The sequence below is a fragment of the Lissotriton helveticus genome, chromosome 5_1 (genome assembly GCF_964261635.1).
Source record: "Lissotriton helveticus chromosome 5_1, aLisHel1.1, whole genome shotgun sequence".
NCBI lineage: Eukaryota > Metazoa > Chordata > Amphibia > Caudata > Salamandridae > Lissotriton > Lissotriton helveticus.
In genome coordinates this window covers 617,575,529-617,595,090 of record NC_136065.1, presented here as the reverse complement: position 1 = coordinate 617,595,090, position 19,562 = coordinate 617,575,529, and the positions used below count along the sequence as shown (strand labels likewise).

The window sequence follows — 19,562 nt, the reverse complement described above, 5'->3', positions numbered from 1 at the left end:
ATTTGTTCACTTTCCCATGTAAACAATCGGATCTGCTTCTCTCAACACAAGCTGAGCTCGTAATGGGTGCTCTCAATTCCACCTCATCACTTATATGTATTCTATCTTAGGTCCCTGTACTTTTAATTAGAGCATTTGCAAACAGTGGTTACAGAGTGTAACAATTGACACTCCTCAGGAAATGTGTACGCTCAACTTTAGAAGCACTCCGGAATGTCTCTGCCATCGTTGATGCTGCAGTCGCTAACGCTGCAGTATGGTTACTTCATAATCTGTCCGCACCAGGCTTGTCACAGACTTTGGGAAAGGGGCAAAAACTACAGGAGGGAGAGGGAGTCTGCAGAAAGCTACATGCTGCTTCTGTGTGCTGCAACAAGGATTGATGTTCGTCTGGTAACGAACAGTAGCTGAACAGACTAATGACAGTAAAGGTAGGTGCAGAACAATTCCTTTCTCCTGCATACAAGCAAACCACAAGGGTACAGAAACTCAAAATCACAGCGCCTTCCTCCCAAGAACGTGCATTTGCAATCTCCGGATGTGCATTCCAAGACTTACGATATGCTTGCTCATGCACATGTTTAATGGCAAAATTGTATATGGCTTGTGAGTTTATGAAGCTAACATATTCACTAAGGTTTCTTGATGGAGGTTTTATCATCCAGAAGATGGCGATAACCGCAAAGTTGAATGGAAAGCAGGGCACCAGGGTTGAAGCAGCATTGGAAACTGTTGATTGTGATCAGAGAAGTGAGTGGCGAGACTGCCTATTTGACTTCCTGGCTGGGTTCTCATTAAAAGTGCAAGACCTGACCTGCCTCTGAAGTATTTGTAAAGTGGGTGAGAAGGTATCTTGGAGGGCATTGCAGAGAGGAAAAGGCAGAAAAGGGTCACACAGAGTGTCCATGTGTGTGTAACAGCATCCAACGTTTTAGGTTGAATCCTACAAGACAGCGCAGTTGTCTGGTATGCTAGTGACATCTTGGGGACTTTCTGAAAATGTCCCTGGGAATGCATTCCGCCCATTGCTTACCATTGGCTTTTTGTTTTGTAACTCACATTAGCTTGCTTTCTATTTGCTGGCTTTTTGTTTTAGCCTGCCCAGATGAGTTTTTCCCTCCCGTGGAGCAGAGCATAGCCTATTTACTGCATTCTTCCACGATTGCTCACTTCTGTAAACAGACCATTAAATCTTGTTCTTATGTTGTTACATTTGCTATACATTCAGAGACTGAGGTCTAATGTCAGGCTCTGTCTTCCAAGGGAGCTTGGTGTTCACTTTTGTTTCTCTGGCCTTAAAGTGGGAGGATGTATGACAAATCTTGCTGTGAAAGCAAAGGCTTTTTTCTACCATTCAAATTTCTATAAATGAACTGTGCAGATATTTCAGAATTTCTGAATATATCAGAATTAGGAAAGGACGAATGAAGCACTGTTTTTGTAATTCTGAAGTGTGGTTGAAACAAATATTTTAATACAATCAAAACAAATCGATACACTAGGTGATGACATTTCCACATATTTCGGTTTGTGCGCTGCTTACTTTTAAAAGCAAAACTGTAGGTCTCTTCAAAGGTAATGGTCATTTCAATTGAAAATGTGTTGTCTGTAATGGCAGTGCACTACCACACCTTGCATACTCCACACTACGCCACTCCACACTACCCCACTCCACAACTCTACGCCACTTCACAACTCTACGCCACTTCACAACTCTACGCCACTCCACAACTCTACGCCACTCCACAACTCTACGCCACTCCACAACTCTACTCCACTCTTTGCCCCTCCACTCTACAACACTCTACTCCATTCTACGATACTCTACTCCATTCTACAACATGACACTGCACTCTCTGCCACACCTCTCTGCCACGACACCCTGCGCCACAACACTCTGCGCCACAACACTCTGCTCCACGACACTCACTTATCTCTACGACAAGCCAATCCTCTTGCAGCTCCACTGTACTCCCCTAACTTTTGGCCAAGCTGGTATACTACATGGCTAAAACACAATGGCAAAGCTAGAAGCTCTTGCATAAGCGAGACCTATTGGGTTTGCCAACACTTGTTTATTTTTTCATCTAGGCGAGCAGTTGCCAACAGTCTTTGAAAAGCCAGAAGAAATATAATGTAATTAAAGATTTCTATATTATAAAAATGTTCCTGCGGAATTCAAAAGGATTGGAGGGAGAAGAAGCAATCATGCTGTGATGCAAGTATGGCCTGGAAGGTGCTCTGCGTTGGAGAGCTCCCCGAATGCATGCTCGGGTTCCAAACACCATACCTGCAGCTGTTGCAGACACGCATTGTGTGAAGCAGCCACACTGGTTTACGCTTCTTTCTCATCCCTCGCTTCTAGCGCTGTACCCAACAGATCCCAGGAAGGGAGTGTGACATAGTTAGAGATGGACTACTTTGCCTCTGTGCACTTGCCCTTGGTCAATGAAGGCTTAGATGTAAAGAGGAAAATTGTTGTTACTCGCAACAGCTGTAAAATAGACTGATCATAAAGGTGTTGACACTTTCAACAAAGCATTGATTGAAGTGAGAAGACTCTTTGCGCCACCTTGTGTATAAAACTCAAAAGATGAATGACTCTCCCAGCAAGCAAAGGCTAACTCATGTGATCTGCCCGTCGGGTACAAGAGGTTGCATGTACTGAGCAGATTAAGGCTCATAAAACACTCTGGAAAGGATACCTACATGTAAGGCAATGTGAAGGAGAAGTCGAGGTCATAGGGAAGTTCCAATACCTATGTGCCAATGGTCAACCCCCACCACCTTTTTTTTCTTTTAGGAAAACAAGCCCTATTTTTACTCTCTAGCACTAGATGGCAGAGTTACAAATGGAATCTCGGTCTACTGTTGATATCAAGTCTCAGACTTACGTTAAGATTTACCGCCACCTGTAGTTCTGAAAAGCCCTTCTTTTGACCTTGGATAGAACTTACTCCTTCACAATTCTATCCTTATTTGAAATCTCCCTACTCTTGTATATTCTGTGGCCAACCAGATTGGGTGGAGCTGCTTTGCTGCAGCCCCACGTTTTTGCGAGGAGTGAGGCGACATTTCCAAGTTGCTTGCTTACAACTCACAGAGTGTGGAAGGTAACACGAGAACACCAAAGTACAAATCTTGATGCAAAAAAAACTGTTCACTTGCTGCTCTATGAAAATGTATGCTTTGCTTTTCGGTTCGATTGGGTACAGCAAGAACACTGGACGTTTTGTGGTGCTAGGAGCAAAAAAAATGGAAAATAGAATAAATGCTGGGCTGCACGTATTGGTTAAACACTGAAAACAATCTGGCTTTGTGTGGATAGTTTTTTTTTATCAGCATTTTATTTGATTTATCATGTGCAGAGTTCAGGTATTCATACGAGCGCACTTTTATTTATGGTGTAAAGCAAATGCATTATGTGATTCATGTTTGTGTAAGTAGGAAAGTGTAGGCTGGAAGCTCTGCACTATTGTATCTTATCCTCCGTGTAGACAACACTTACAGCTAGATTCATCAACGTGAAATCGGCTCGCAAAGTGCCGGATTCTGAGAATCTGGCCCTTTGCGATGCAATTTTTGCATTTGGGATTCATCATCCCAAATACAAAAATCGCTATTATAGAATTCGCATTTTTGCGAGGAATTGCATTTAAGGAATCTCTATTTGAGATTCCTTAAATGCAATTCATTAACCATTTTTAATTTGCGAATTCACAATTTCTGGCCCCTATTTACCACGAATTGTTACTTCGTGGTAAATAGCGAAAACTTAGAAAAATGCACTTCAGTGCATTTTTCGAAGTTGCATGTTACACACACACATGTCCTTTGGACATGTGTGTGCGCAACACATGTGTACATTTTAATTTCAGGGGTGCTACAGGGTGTCCTTTGGACACCCCTGCACCCTTGAAATCGCATCCTTATTTGCGATTAGAAAATTGCTAATCGCAAATCAGGAATAACTCCCCATTCATTCCTATGGGCCTTTAGGCCCATAGGAATGAATGGGGAGTTATTCCTGATTTGCGATTAGCAATTTGCTAATCGCAAATAAGGGAGATGTAGGAATCGCATTTCTTTATGTAATTTCTACATGAATCCCGTTTTGCAAGTCCTTAATAGCGATTCCTTAATAATCGCTATTAAGGACTCGCAAAACGGGACTTTGATGAATCTAGGGGATAGTCCTTAACTGACACATCCTCAGCTGTTCATGTATTTAAAATTACATTTGAGATTGTTATACCAAAAATGAGACGGGTCTATTTCAGTTTTTAGCACAATCTTTACCCCTTTTATTCAATATTCATCACAGCTGCATAGACACCAGACGCATTGTTGTCTTGAGTTTTTTTCCCACAGAAAGCACACTCCAACTTTAAATTGCATCAATGTAGAAAAAAAAGCAAACCTTCTCAGTCCATATTTGCCATTGACTGCTGCCCCAATCTCACTTCAAAAAATGGACCAATTCCTAAAGTTTGACTATTACAAATTATAAATAATTGACTTGTTTTAAATAATATTAGATTATATCTGCGACGAGATTAGTAAATATTTTGTTAAGACAATGAATTAATAGGATATGTTGGACCTGTACTCTTATCTGACTATACTTATATTTGTTTTTACGTGGCCTCTAAATTTCAAATCCTGTTTTGCAGTGTTCTACGTGTAGCAAATGTTTTCTTACTCGCACGGAGCTGCGTTTGCACGAGGCCTTTAAGCACCGGGGGGAGAAACTGTTTGTTTGCGAGGAGTGTGCGCACAGAGCATCCAGCAGGAACGGTTTACAGATGCACGTAAAGTCCAAACACAGGTTTGTTGTAGCTCTAAGCTCCATCATCAGTGTTGAGCACAATGTGCGGAGAGCATACCAACTCGATACAGACTGGTCCAGTTCGTTTTATAGTTGTCCACTGTTTTAGCCATTTGCATGATGTCTTGGTTTTTAAGTTCACTACTGTGCAAAAACTCTTGCCCTTCATGTAAGGCAGCGCTTGAATGAGCGTGACAGTGAAGGGACCCACGTTCTGGTTCAGCCATGGGTGTGTTTCAAGTGCAAATAATTTTCGTTTTTAATAGCATGCCATGGAATATGTCCTGGTTTTCATTTGAACAGCGCAGCTATGTCCTGGGTTGCATGTAATACATGATTTGATATGTGACTTTCATGACCATGTGTGTTTGGGAGGCAGGTTTAGCAACACTTCTTACTGTGGGAACAGGTGCTAAAGATACACATTAGTGTGCTGCTTGTTGACATGCGGGAATTGCAAAGGGCATGGTTAGTTCTGTCCTGTGGAAAGTGATTGGTGTGTCTCTTGAAAGCTGGGTGTCTATTGTTAGGAGGCAGAAGTAGGTAATGTATGGTAGGTGGATACCAGAATAGGAAGTAGAGGGCTAAATGTAATTGTTCCTTGGTCCAGCTGGAACCCTTAGACAATTTCTAAATTATGCCAAGTTCGTGGAAGGGGTAAGAGGAGGGAGGCAAGGCATACCTGATTGTCAGGTGGGATGCATACAGGATGCTGTCATATTTTTTCCCCAGATTCCTCATTTCCAAATGAGCTTTACACCAGGCTACTAGATATATTTGTACTGATGAAAATGCCATCTTCAGGTCTTCATAGTGACATGCTGGTCTGATTTTCAGAGAGGCGTGTACAGCTTTCCAAGTGACTCTCAGGCGAGTCTAAAGGCATGAAATATCTGTCCTCTGTAACAACCTGCTTAGACTATGTCTGCCTACCTGTTGGTGCTCGGCAACCTGGTTTCTGAAGGGGTTAGCCTAGAAATCCAGAAGGAGTAATGTCTTCTTTGGCTTTGTTTGTGCTGGGGTTTCTGGTGGGTTAAAATGTTTGTTATGTTATGGGAACTTATATCGCGCACAGCTGCTCCAGCAAAGGAGCGTCCTGGCGCTTGACATGGTAAACAACACAACACAACTAAGAAAGCAGCAGACTGAAAAAAAGAGCCAGCAGGCTTAAAGGAATAGAAAGGTCTTAATGGCCCTACGAAATGAGAGGAGATCATCCAGCGCACGGATCTTTAAAGGCAGAGAGTTCCACAAGACCGCAGCCCGAACTCGTAAAGAGCGGCCTCCAACTCGGCTAAGCTTAAACCGAGGAACCACTGCGAGTTCCTGGCCCAAAGATCTTAAAGAACGGGCAGGGACGTACGTAGACAAAAGGTTCGTTAGAATCTGGGCAGGGGAGCCCTTAAGAATTTTGTAAGACAGGCAAAGCACTTTAAATTGAATCCTCTGCTTAACCGGCAGCCAATGAAGGGAACGCAGAGTGTTGGCAACGGAACAGAACCTAGGCAGACCGACCACTGCTCTGGCTGCCGCGTTCTGAACACGTTGCAGACGAGTGATTTCGGCCTGATTAACCCCCACCAGGAGGGAGCTAGCGTAGTCAAGCCGAGAAACCACCGTCGCCTGCACCACAAGCTGCCTAGTCGAGGCATCCAAAAATTTCAAGACTGGTCTTAGACCTCGCAAAATGCCAAAACAGCATGCAGCGGTTCTCTTGGTGTGAGAAACAAAGCTAAGGGCAGGATCTAACCACACCCCGAGGTTTTTTATCTCCGTTACCGGAGTCGGGGTGGTCCCAAGTTCAGGAGGCCACCATATGTCGCCCCAGAGTTCCGCCTGCTTGCCGATGATCATAATCTCTGGTTTTTTTGTGTTCAGCTGGAGACAGTTGGAGTTCATCCAGCTGGCAAGCGCCCTCAGTCCATACTGGAACCTTGGGGCATCCAAGTGAGAGTCCCCGCTGAGCGTGACCGCCAGCTGAGTGTCGTCAGCATATGAGACCATAGTCATGCCCCACTGCTTGACGACATCAGCCAGCGGCCTCACGTATAGGTTGAACAACGTGGGGCTCAGCGAGGATCCCTGGGGAACCCGAAGGCCCAGAGGATGGAATTTGGACTGGTGGGGCGGAATAGCCACGCAGAAAGATCGATCGGCGAGAAAAGAGCGGAACCACTGGAGGGCAGTCCCTATGATGCCAACTTCCTCCAGGCGCTGAAGAAGAATCTTGTGAGAGACGGTATCAAAGGCGGCGCTGAGATCTAATAAAACAAGCGCTGCCGTTTGACCCGAATCTAGCACCGTGCGCAGGTGTTCCACCATGGGTTTGGTTAGAGTTAAGTGCAAACGTAGCTGCCCTGCAGGAGTACCTTCTCCGCCATACTGAAGGACCCCATGCCTGATTTACAGTTGGGCTGACTCTGTCTCCTTTGTTGACGTACACTTCTGACCGAGTAAAGTCTGTCAGAGGTTTGGCCAATCGATCACCTCCCCGAATTAGCGTGGGCCGTTGAATGGTCCGTTTCACTATTCCTTACTGCCATGAAAAACCTGTCAGTAAGGGACTGTAAAATCATTTAGATGAGGCCTACACCATGGGAGTTTGTTTTTGGGGAAACCAAAACAAGTTAAAAGTTGAAGCATTCAATTCGCCCGCCTGCAGGGGTTCTCTGCCCACCTTCAACCCCCATATTGAAATGCTGGACACAATGTCACTTGCAGAGTGAAAGGAGGACCGGCATCTTCAAACGGCTGCTGTCTTTTGCTAATGCTATTTTCCCATTGCAGATGTTCATTCACACCTGCACAGTGAACAGCACATTTGCACCTGGTGCACAGACCTAATACACAGCCTCTTAGGGTTAAGTAACAGTCCATGTATTTTCCATGCATTCAGTCTTTGGTCCATTTAACTTATACTTCTAAAGTCCTAGTTAGGGTTTTAAACAAATACATTTAGGATGTGTTTGGGAAAGTTCTTTAAGTTGTGAATGGACTTGAGGCATGAAGTTACAGTCCTTCCGCTTTTTTATTAAAGATGTTTTTTTTTTATTATTTGGAATTGGTTTTAGGTTTGGCCTTGGCTAGATCTTTACTGTGTGTTTTCAACAAGGGGGAGGGAGAGAGAGGGCAATTTCCACTCGCCTTGAGTGGTAGGTCCAGCTACAGCATGTGCCCTCAGAGAATAATGAATACAAAAGAGAGCTGAGCCATTCCTTGAGTGAAAGAATGTCCTACAGTATTTCAGAACACTGTAGCATTTTCCGCTGTAAGAAGACTAACACAAGAATGTGCAAACACTACTTAGAACACAACCACACAGCAGACTCCCTGAGATGGTTAGTGCTTGAGGCAGACCCTAACACATCTAAACAGAGTCTTTTTTACAAAGAACAGAGGTGGATACATCGTCTAGCCTCAGACAGTACTGGCCTGAATGAAGAGATTCCGTGGAGCGCGATATAGCCATTTACCCTAACCCGGACACCAGCATCTAGCAAGGGAGCAACCTGGTACATGCAATGTAATTATCCCTGTACGTTCTAAATTAAGGGATTAGGTTACCTCCCCCTACTATTTACCCTGGTATGGTAACTCCAAACACTTACACTACCACTTTGGGATGACTTGATTTATATATGCAGGAGGCCCTCTATGTCGACAATGATTAACACATAGCACCATGATTAATGGTTGGATGTACTAGGGATTTTTAGCACCTTCCAAAATTTGAGTTTAACACCTTGTGACTTTTAACTCAAATTATCGACCGCGCACTACATACAACATACAAAACAACCATCCCCGTATTTAATTAAGAACTACACTCTAGAGGAGGAGCTACGCTGGAAACCAAGATGGCCGCATAAGCTCCCGGCTCCGCCAACCTCCCCCAGAAGCTCATAAATCCTGATACTTATCCTGAATTTGGACCAGACTCCCGTATGGCTGAAGGGTTGCTGAGATTAAAGATGCAATCCCGAGATTTCCATCTTCTCGTCAGCCGACGTTATGCCGTGTTTTTGTTTTCGGCCTAGCCCAGTGTGGAAGCCGGGGCCTCGCTTTCTAACCCATCCGGGTTGGAGTTGAACAACATCAGCTGCGAGACCAGGACGGCGTCCGGTCGCCCGAAGTGGAAGAATATCCTGATCGGATTGGATGGTGGTGTGGTGGCCGGGAGGACTGCACGGATACGGCGGCGAGACGCGCCGGTAGCTGTGGGCGCGGGTCCGTTGCCCGGTGGCCTTGTTGGGCCCCCGGGGCTGGCGGGCTTGGATCCTAGCTGGCGGCGATGGTGCTGAGACCGCGACATTGACGAGCGCCCACTGTTAACGTCGGCCCTGTTTGTGCCTGTTACACCGGAGTAATCGACCTCCGGGGGTAAAAAGATCTGCTTTGTCGCTTTGTGAGAGGAGATGGAGCGAGAGACAGATATGCCATCGCTGCAGACCGTAATGACCGCTGTTGGGGCGCTGCACTCGCAAGTCACCGCCGCCATCAGAAAATGATCATAACAGCCGACGCCATGTGTTTGAGACCGGACGCCGATCCCTCGATGGCTTTGAATCATGTTGTTTTAACCGCGAAGCAGGACATGCCTGATACAGAGGGCCCCGTGCGGAAACCGGACCTGGTGTATTTTGTCGTCTCCCGAATAACAGACAGCGAGCCCGGAACCACCGAAAACTTGCCATACTCTATCCCGATACCGCTCAAGATGGGACACAGCCAACCTCATACTCCTGGACAATTTCCACAGCGATCTCCGGAGTGATTTCTTATTCTTTTCTCCCCAGTTGGTTCGAATATGTTTTTGTAATTAAATGTCGGTGGACAGACATCTCCGTCTGATTCGTGATCTTCGAACATTGTTGTTTCGGGCTCGATCCCACTATACTGACTGTGACTCTTTTGAACGCTTTGACTTTCCTCTTGAGATGGCGACCCGACCGGTGAGAACTCGCACGAAAAATCATAGCGGCCAGGGTTGAGTGCAATCATCTGGGTCTGTAACAAAGGCTTTATTTGACACGGGACTTGTTGCCAAAATGATGCGGGAATCGGACGGTTCTCTTGAACCCCCCCCGTTTGGTTGTTTTTTTTTTTTTTTTAAATTGCGGCTATATTGTCTGTCTATATCCAGGGGGGGTCTGCTTCTGGCGGGGAATAAAGGGAGCCGGGAGCCTGTAAGACTTCTCCTCCTCCACTCTTTTCCTTCCTTTAGGTTTTAGTTGTTGGGCGACAGGCACGCTGCTAGTGGGGTTAGGCCGTAGCCATTGCAGGGGTGCAGGGTGGGGGTAATGGGGGGGGGGGTGTTTATTTTGTCTTTATTTAGTTCTATGGCCTTTTTTCTTTCCTTCCCCTTTTACGAGAGGCGATATGTCTATTCTGAGTCTATTTTCACATGCCCGGGTGTCTACTCTGGTTTTATTTATCCTGTATGCGTGGGTGGATGGGCCTTACTAGTACAAGCTCGATGGGGTTGTTCATTATATTGATTGTCCGTCCTATGCATCCCTTTTCATGTTGAAGCCCCACCCTCCTTGTATTGATTATGTCACATTGGCCTATTGTTACCTCGGGGCTAGGAATAGGCAGTATGCGAGTTTTGGTTGTAGTTTGGTTTATTTTGGCTAACAAGGTATCGGTACAGGTCTTTCTCGTTGATCCCCTACGGGGAGATCGGCTTCTCTCCAGCCGGGTCTTCCGGAGTACTCCCTCCTCCCTTCTTCGGACGGGGCTCCTCCTTCTGCTAGGCTCCGGAGGCTCCGTTATGTCCGCTCTCGCCGAACACCGTGGGAACAAGCAGAAGAGAGGACACGTAAGTATTCAAATAATTAGCCTCGGTTTACAGAGGGGGCTGGGGAGAGTGAGGGATGTGAGGGGTACACCCGGTGCACTTGATCAACTGTAGTGTGACAGGAAAACAATTGTGTGAATGCTGGTGAGGGGAACCCAGACGTTTCAGGGCAACGAGAATGTTACGTTAGGCTTCTGCCTTTCTTCCTCCACCACCCCAGGAAGCGTTCACGTACCTCGGCTAGCCGTACCCCTCCTGGCGTACGGCTTGGCGGATCGTGGGGGTGGCCTCCGGGCTTCGCTGGTCCTGCTGTTCGGCTCTCGGTATTTCCAGAGGTCTCCTCGGGTCCCGCTGGGTCTGGAGACGCCGATGTCGGACTCCGTCCTCTGCTCTCTGGTCTCTCGGCTTCCGATAAACTCTCTTCGCTTCTCCACCTCGCTCCTCTTCTCCACTCCTCCTCGCTGCTTCCCGCCTCTCCGCTCTCCGTCACTCTGTCCGCTCCTCCGGTGTAGTAACACACCTGGGGACTGTCGACGCCGCCTTTAATCGGAGTGCGAGGCTCCTCCTCCTCCATCAGACTTCTCGTCCATTTAAAGGGCCCCCAGTCTCCGTTGTCTTCGTCATCACAACTGTATCTCTCTGGTCCCGACCACCCAGGGGGTTGTGGAGGCTGTGGAGAAAAGAGGGGGGGGTCGCACATGATTAATTGGGACCCCTCTTCGGGCCATGATGGCGGGCCCCGGTTACACCTATACTCCTGCGTACCGATGCAATGTATCCTCTTGTGTGACACCTGATATGTGTAATACTCCCTCTTGTTTTTTCTTCTTTAAATAAAAAGATACATAAAAAAAAAAGAACTACACTCTATATACCACTCTTGACAGTTTGGAACCAGGCTTGGGGTGGTATTAAACCTACACGCCACTCCATTCTGCTATGGCCGTCGTATTCACACTGCTGTCCACATGACCTGAGAGCCGGCCACACCCCCAAGTCACATGACACCACCGACAGTTGAAAACAATGGCCGACCCGGGAGATAGTACCTCCCGGACCCGGGGGGGGGGGGGGGGGGGGGGGGGGGGGGGGTAGGTCTAGAGGAAGGACACACAGCAGACAAACTGTAAGTAAGAGCGGCGGGGACCGTGTTGTTAACGTTAACTGTATCCTTAACTTTAACTTTGGGGAGCGTGAACAGTACACCATCCGTAACACCCGATTGTAATTATGGGCTTCGCTAGGTGTATGGCAAAAGGGGTCCCGATATTTAACTCCTGATGGTCACATGTGGACATCCACCGTCCCCGCTCTCTAACAGAGGGGGCCATCACAAAGCACCTCAGCATGTGAGAGATCGATGAGAAGCGCCATTATGTTGATAGTGTTTGCGGCTAAGTCGCGGTTTTTGTAGTTACATTTTGGCCCGCTTGTGTAACTTTAAACTGTGCCACTGAGTATTCCGCTCTCCATATAGACCTGACAAGTAGCACCACAGTGTCCTATATGGGTGAGACGCGGAGCCGGTTTATGCACACGGGGGCTCACGCCCTGATACTGACTAGCGCTATTTAGAACTCCGCGCTGACCCGCTGTAATGAATGCTACGACATAAACAGTTCTACAATAATGTCTGTGGGCTGTATGACCGCGTAACATTATACAGCAACAGACACATGAGGCCACACTGTTTTCGACCCCTACCTGCGTTATTCATAACACCGCGCTTACCAGGAGGGATAAGAGATCGAATACATTCAGTTTACTCCTCATGCTATGCATGCTGTCCTCTACATAACCAGTTTTAACAACCACTAAACTCCCTTAAGAAGCCTCCAAGCATCCAGTTCAAGTCTTTAGCCTAATGAATACCTAGCTAATGTAAGCCACATTCGTTATACACTACAAAACCAAGCTTTGGTTTCTAAGTCCAACATCTTTCTGAAGAAAGGACAATAACTAGACAAACTGATCTATGACGAGTAAATGGAGGTAGACTATGCCTCGACTGTAGCACCTATCAATTGATTAATACTATCCCCCCATATATAGCCATACTTTATTGAAACGTCAACCTGTTGTGCAGACCGCCGGGTACTGTTGATGCCTGGGAATCGGACACAATAGGTAAGTCCTATGACACAACCACCATCTACACTGCTCTGTTTACCCACATGGGCATGTTACTCACAGAGGTTTTATATCCACATTCGTTTTAATGGTTTTAATCTATACTCTTGCCACCCACTATATAACCACAAACTGACTAGCATATTTCAAAGAATGTCCAAAGTCACCCCCGTCTTTTGTTTTATTATTTTGTGTACATGTTGTGATATGCCCTTATGTCTCCTCTATAGGTTGATCCATCGCAACACAGATACATAGACACAGGAAGCACATTTACTTATTCTTGTGTTATCTTGACAATTTCATTGGATACTATTGTAGATCCCCTTTAGTGTAGACAGATTTTTGTAAAAGTAAAAATCTTTTCTCCCTTAGGTACTGAAGAATCGCGAGTTACTAAACAATAACGTGAGAAACATGTCGACCATCACAATCACATACTAGCTTAGACTCGGGTAGGAAGCATTGAATTCCATCGAGTACTAGCTAGTTTCCTTATTTTAACTAGAGCCGGAGACCCCCAGAATAAACTTGATTCTGGTACTCCCAGCTTTATTTTAATTCACTTTCACGTCTACACTCCCTTGGCCCCATACCCGCACTTCACATAACGGCTGTTGGATAGAAGATCTCCGGTAAAGTGCCCCTCTTTGAGGTGAGCCTGTTGGGTATTGCACCACTGACCAAACGAGGAGCTTCCCAGATGATGAAGCATGACACCTGAAAGGGTGTGTGAGGGCATTACATCCAACAAAATGGATGCCCTACTGTAGGACTCTTTGAGACCAACAGTACTTGGGCACTATGGTGACACGACATTCTTTCACTCAAGGAACGGCTCAGCTCTCTTTTGTATTCATAGATCTTTACTGTATCACCATACTATTGTTTTTCTGAAAACATCTTACATTATATGCATAGAGTGGCTTTTGGTCAGCGGGCTTCATCTATTGGTCAATTAATTAGTCATTTACATTTTGCTTCCTCCCACTACAGCATGAAGCATTGGGACAGCGGGGCAGCCCACTCTAGCCATTGGCTCCCTTCACTTTTAGTGATGGCACAAAGCTAGTGCACATAGCTCACAATCACCTAAAAATAGTTCCTTTGACTTCAGTTGCAAAGTTTGTTTGCTGTGTGCTTTTTATTTATTTTTTATATTGACTTTAAGAATCAGCTAATTTTTTACCATCACTTCTTTTTATAATATGCATAATAACGTGTTTAACTGGCATTGTAGCTGCTTGAAATTTAATTGCATGGTTAGGTGGTGATTTATTCTAGCCTCTGTCACAAGAAGTAAGGATAAAATGCTTGGCACAGCTAAAAGGTTTCTTGTTAGAAATAAGCATAGCTAGCTAAACAGCTGTATCTATCAATATTATATAAATATACAGTTTGTATGGCAAGGAAGACCATCACATTTAGATGACAGCTTATTTTACTTTTCCTCTTTTGTGGCATATGCTTACAATAAAAACTAAATGAAAAAAAAACAATTAACACCTTGCCCACTTGCCAAGACCAGATCTATAAGGTAGTGATATTCGGAATGTTTTTTTTGTCTATTTTAATTGGTTATCACTAACTGCTTCTTTTTTAATTGGACTATCTGAAAATGGTTTATGATATTTTTATTTTGTTAATATGTGCTGAATATTGAATTGCGTTTCTAGACCTAAATGGTGTTTTTTTCCCTTTTCATTTGCTTTTTTGTAGAGTTGCATCGTGTTTTGTAAGCTGTATCACTTGCTTCTACAAACAAACATCATTTGAGCACCACATTATTCCTAGTGTTTAATAGGTAGCTCAAGAATGACTGAATATGCTAAGAAAACCAAAATAATTGTCTTTCATAGGAATGAGCGTCCACATGTGTGTGAATTCTGCCATCGCGCATTTACACAGAAAGCCAATCTCAATATGCACCTCAGGACCCACACAGGCGAGAAACCTTTCCAGTGTCACTTATGTGGCAAGACTTTCCGAACTCAAGGTACAAATCTCTGTTTCAGCACGTTTGCGGCTGTTTTTACTCTGTATGTGGTGCAAATATGCTGTCTGTGGATCATATCCGGAATATTGGGAGTTGGGCACACAATTAAGCGCTTGCCAAAATGAATTAAGCGCTTGCCAAAATGTGCGTATGTGTTTAACTGTATTATTAAATATTTCTTATTATTAAACTTTTTAATTTTCCTAACATTCCATAGTTATGTTGTTTCAATTGTCACTGAAGATGTATCAGTCTGTGAAGTTTTTTTTAAAATTATTTTTATTGAACAAAAGATCAAACTTCAGAGACATAGCATACATAAACATACATTTTGTGGGTTGCCAAATAACACATATACCCCATAGCCCACCAAGTATCGGTCTGAGTTGCATGCTGAAAACGCCACCATGGTGCTAGTTTGGATTATCCGCCTATCTCTCATTGGAAAACTTTAAGGCACGCCTCAGGGCTAAACCCACGGGCCACTGTACCCATGCCCCCCATATCTTTTCCTATTTGCGGGGCATCCCCGGCTTTGGTAGACCACTTTTTCAGCCATATGGCACCAGTCCATATCGCACTTCCATGCTTCCAGTGTTGGGGGTTCTGCTGCCCCCCCGGCCCCCGCCCGGCCAATTTTCCTCTTGGCGACCCCCCCATGCCAAGGCCAGCCAGGTCTTGGCCCACTGTGGCCATGTGATCTCTCTCATGACCCCCAGAATGTGCCATCTGGACTCCAGCGGGACGCTCTCTCCCACCACTGTCTCCATTATGCGGGTCAGACCCATCCAGTAGCTCTGAATACTGGGACAAGACCACAGTATATGGAAGAAGGACGCTCTCTCACCACACCCTCTCACACACAGTTCAGACACGCAACTGCCAATACGGAACTGTACCATTCGCGGGGCGTACGATCTGTGGAGAATGCGGAGTTGCAGTCTGTGAAGAGTTTTTAATGAAAAGATGAATCCTGTAATCCTAGTTTTCTTTCAGGGAACCTCCACAGAAATCTTAAATGCACTGAATTGTCCAACGGATGCTGGGATCCAGGTGCACTTTTCAAAGAAAATATAATTTTGTTTTTGCATTTCATTAGATAAGCCATACCCTCTTTATGTAAAATAATTTAGTAGCCTATTAAACTGATATTGTATTGTCAACTTCCATTTATTCTTCGGTATTGAAGCTTTCATAGATTCACCTGCTTGAATCATTCCCAGTCCCTTAGAGGGGGATTCACTGTAAATCCAGGAAGCAGTATTATACTAAATGTAGTCTTTAAAGGCTATAAAATGTTCACTTTATTATCCTATTTACATCATATGAAAATAACTAAACTTCAACCAATCAGGTTGCTGCACCCTGATCACTGCCCGCAGAGGCTACCATACTTCATATTTTCCACCACACATTGTGTGAAGGGATTTTCCCTGAGCTTTGCTTAGTCCATGTCGTTAAAAACCTGAACTTCTCAATTATTTTAAATTTAAACCATCTGTCACTACTTCAGAACCTTCTGAGCTATCATTTGTTATGAACTTTACGAGAACATTATGTCCGAACCATAAAAAACGGTCTCTTCCCACTTTGTGGTTCCTGTGTGAAGGATAGGCTATATGCTGAAGATTCTCATAAAGAATGTATTTACTGCCCACACCCCTTCTCAGAAAGCAAAGAGCAGCATGATCTGTGAAACTTTTCCTCCAAGTCTTTGAATGACACAGAGTTGCTTGCTTATTTGGCTGCAAAAGATCATGGCCCAGGAAAACTCTGCCTCAGAGGAAAATAATAAAGGTACCTCAGAAATAGCTAGAAAAGCTCATAAAAGCAAGCACTCTGAAACCATTCAACAAAACACCCGCCTGAAACAATTTCTGCCAAAGGTGCTCCAAAGAAGGTATTACAGATCTCTGAGGGAAAGTCTTTAGAGACCAAAGTCCTTCTTCTTAGGACTCACAACAATGAAGTACAAAAACTGATTTTTTTTTTTTTTTAGCTCGCAGGCCAAGATCGAAACTACAGATTTTGTTCACAAAGGTACCTTTAGTACTTACTAAAGCATCCTCATTAGTGCAGTTCACAATTCCATCATTGACAACAGAGAAACAGTTGGCGAAGCACCCATCAACGTAGTCGGTGTTACCTGGTTGAAGACAGTAACAACTACATAGACAACCACTTTGTCATTGACAGTGACTCCAGCAACTCCTACAACTACACCATTCACAGAGATGCCATAGGCTATCCTATCTGTATTACCTTCAACATGGCTTATGTGAATGAAGAAACCATCAATGAAGACTCTTAAGATTACCTTAGTCCCAGAGAAAGGCTTTCCAGTATCATTCCGACCTGGGCACACAAGACCAAGTAAGTGCTGCCTCTGCCATCAAGTGGCTGCTAGATGTTGAAGACTCAGAGGATGACATGAGGAAGTTTGGTCCTGGTATAGCCCAACTCCGTTTGAATTTAAATACTTGGAGGATGATGAAGAGTATGTGGAAGGTGAATATACATTTCCATCTCAGTTGGACACACCACTGTCAAGTTGTAAAGTGAAACCAATCCAATACTTAGATGAATTTCACCTCTATAAACTGTGAGACTCCGCATCAGAAGGAAATTATGCAAGTCCCTAGAGATTTTATTAGGGACTTGCATCTCACTTTGGCTGACTTTTACACAAGATTTCTAGAGCCTTCAAAAACAAGGTCATCAAAGCAACTATCGTTGCCACAACAGTGACATGTATTGTAGAACTAGCAATTTGAAAGTCAAACCAGCTACCTCAAGGATCTCTAATAGGACGTATTACATACAGTGAAAGATTATGTTCATTCCAATGAGGGCAGTGAGGACGGAAAGGTACAAGATGACAGATCTCAAGTTGTGGGCTCTGATTGGGATGATTATCTAGCACTCTTTTGTCTACCAGGTGCTCCACAACCAGCACACTCCCCACCAGACGATATTGGTTGTTTTCATGATCTATTAGAATCAGAAACAAAAAGGTGTGAGTTACCAATTCCAGAAAAACAAGTAGATTGTTTCTTATACAACTCCAAAGAACTCGTAAATCAATGAAAGACGTCTTGATTGTAGATTTTGTGTGGAATTAAGGTTTAAAGGTCATAAAGAACTCTGTTACAGTGGCAACAATTGGTCCTTGCCCAGATAAAAATTATAAGGTGCAGGACAATTCGTAATCTGCCATCCAATCAATCAATCAATCAGAACATTTATATAGCGCACTACTCACCCGGAGGGTCTCAAGGCGCTTGGGGGGGGGGGGGGGGGGGGTCCGCTACTGCTCGAACAGCCAGGTCTTGAGCTGCTTCCTGAAGGCGAGGTGGTCCTGGGTCAGGCGGAGGTGGGTCGGGAGGGAGTTCCAAGTCTTGGCGGCCAGGTAGGAGAAGGACCTTCCTCCTGTGGTGGCTCTTCGGATGCGGGGGACGGCGGCAAGGGTGTTGCTGGTCGATCGGAGCTGACGAGTGGGAGTGTAGAAGTTGAGGCGGCTGTTGAGGTATCTTGGGCCTTGGTTGTGTAGGGCTTTGTGTGCGTGGGTGAGGAGGCGGAAGGTGATTCTCTTGTTGACCGGGAGCCAGTGCAGGTCTCTCAGGTGTCCGGAGATGTGGCTGTGACGGGGGATGTCGAGGATGAGTCTTGCTGAAGCGTTCTGGATCCGCTGGAGTCTCTTCTGGAGCTTGGCGGTGGTTCCGGCGTAGAGGGCGTTGCCGTAGTCCAGTCGGCTGGTGACCAGGGCCTGGGTGACCGTCTTCCTGGTCTCGGTGGGGATCCAGCGGAAGATCTTACGTAGCATGCGCAGGATGTTGAAGCATGACGAGGAGACGGCGTTGACTTGTCTGGTCATGGAGAGGGAGGAGTCCAAGATGAAGCCCAGGTTGCGTGCGTGGTCTGTTGGTTTGGGTGCGCTGCCCAGGGCGGGGGGCCACCAGGAGTCGTCCCAGGCGGAGGGTGAGGAGCCCAGGATGAGAACTTCCGTCTTGTCTGAGTTCAGTTTCAGACGGCTGTCCATCATCCACTCGGCTAAGTCTTTCATCCCTTCGTGTAGGTTGGCTCTGGCGGTGGCGGGGTCATTGGTGAGGGAGAGGACCAGCTGGGTGTCATCGGCGTAGGAGATGATATTGAGGTTGTGTTGGCGTGCGATGGCCGCCAGGGGGCTCATGTAGACATTGAAGAGGGTGGGACTGAGCGAAGAGCCCCGAGGAACGCCGCAGATGACTTCAGTGGCTTCTGATCTGAACGGTGGTAGGCGGACTCTCTGTGTTCTTCCGGCGAGGAGGCAGATGATCCATTCTAGTGCCTTCTCCTGGATTCCGACGTTGCTGAGACGCTGCACTAGGGTGCGGTGGCAGACCGTGTCGAACGCCGCGGAGAGGTCCAGGAGGATGAGGGCCGCTGTTTCTCCGTTGTCGAGCAGGGCTCGGATGTCGTCAGTGGCAGCGATGAGGGCGGTCTCGGTGCTGTGGTTGGTCCGGAAGCCAGACTGCGAGAGGTCGAGGGATCCGTTCGTCTCGAGGAAGGCGGCCAGCTGCTTGTTGACGGTCTTCTCGATGACTTTGGCCGGAAACGGGAGGAGCGAGATGGGGCGGTAGTTTTTGAGTTCGGTGGGGTCCGCTGTTGGTTTTTTCAGTAGAGCGCTGAGTTCGGCGTGCTTCCAGCTCTCCGGGAAGGTGGCTGTGTCAAAGGAGGTGTTGATGATGTCTCGCAGATGGGGTGCGATGACAGCGTTGGCTTTGTTGAAGATGTGGTGAGGGCAGGGGTCGGTAGGGGATCCGGAGTGG

General features: G+C 45.9%; 1 protein-coding gene across 2 annotated transcripts in view; it reads left to right on the top strand.

The window, feature by feature from the left end:
- The window catches only part of ZBTB48 (zinc finger and BTB domain containing 48), a 177,201-nt gene that overhangs the window by 107,576 nt on the left and 50,063 nt on the right, over positions 1-19,562 (top strand). For both annotated transcript variants that reach the window (XM_078642985.1, XM_078642986.1), the window contains exons 7-8: positions 4,674-4,828; positions 14,618-14,754. In XM_078642985.1, coding sequence (XP_078499111.1) covers positions 4,674-4,828; positions 14,618-14,754 — 292 coding nt within the window. The remainder of the gene's footprint in view (positions 1-4,673; positions 4,829-14,617; positions 14,755-19,562) is intronic.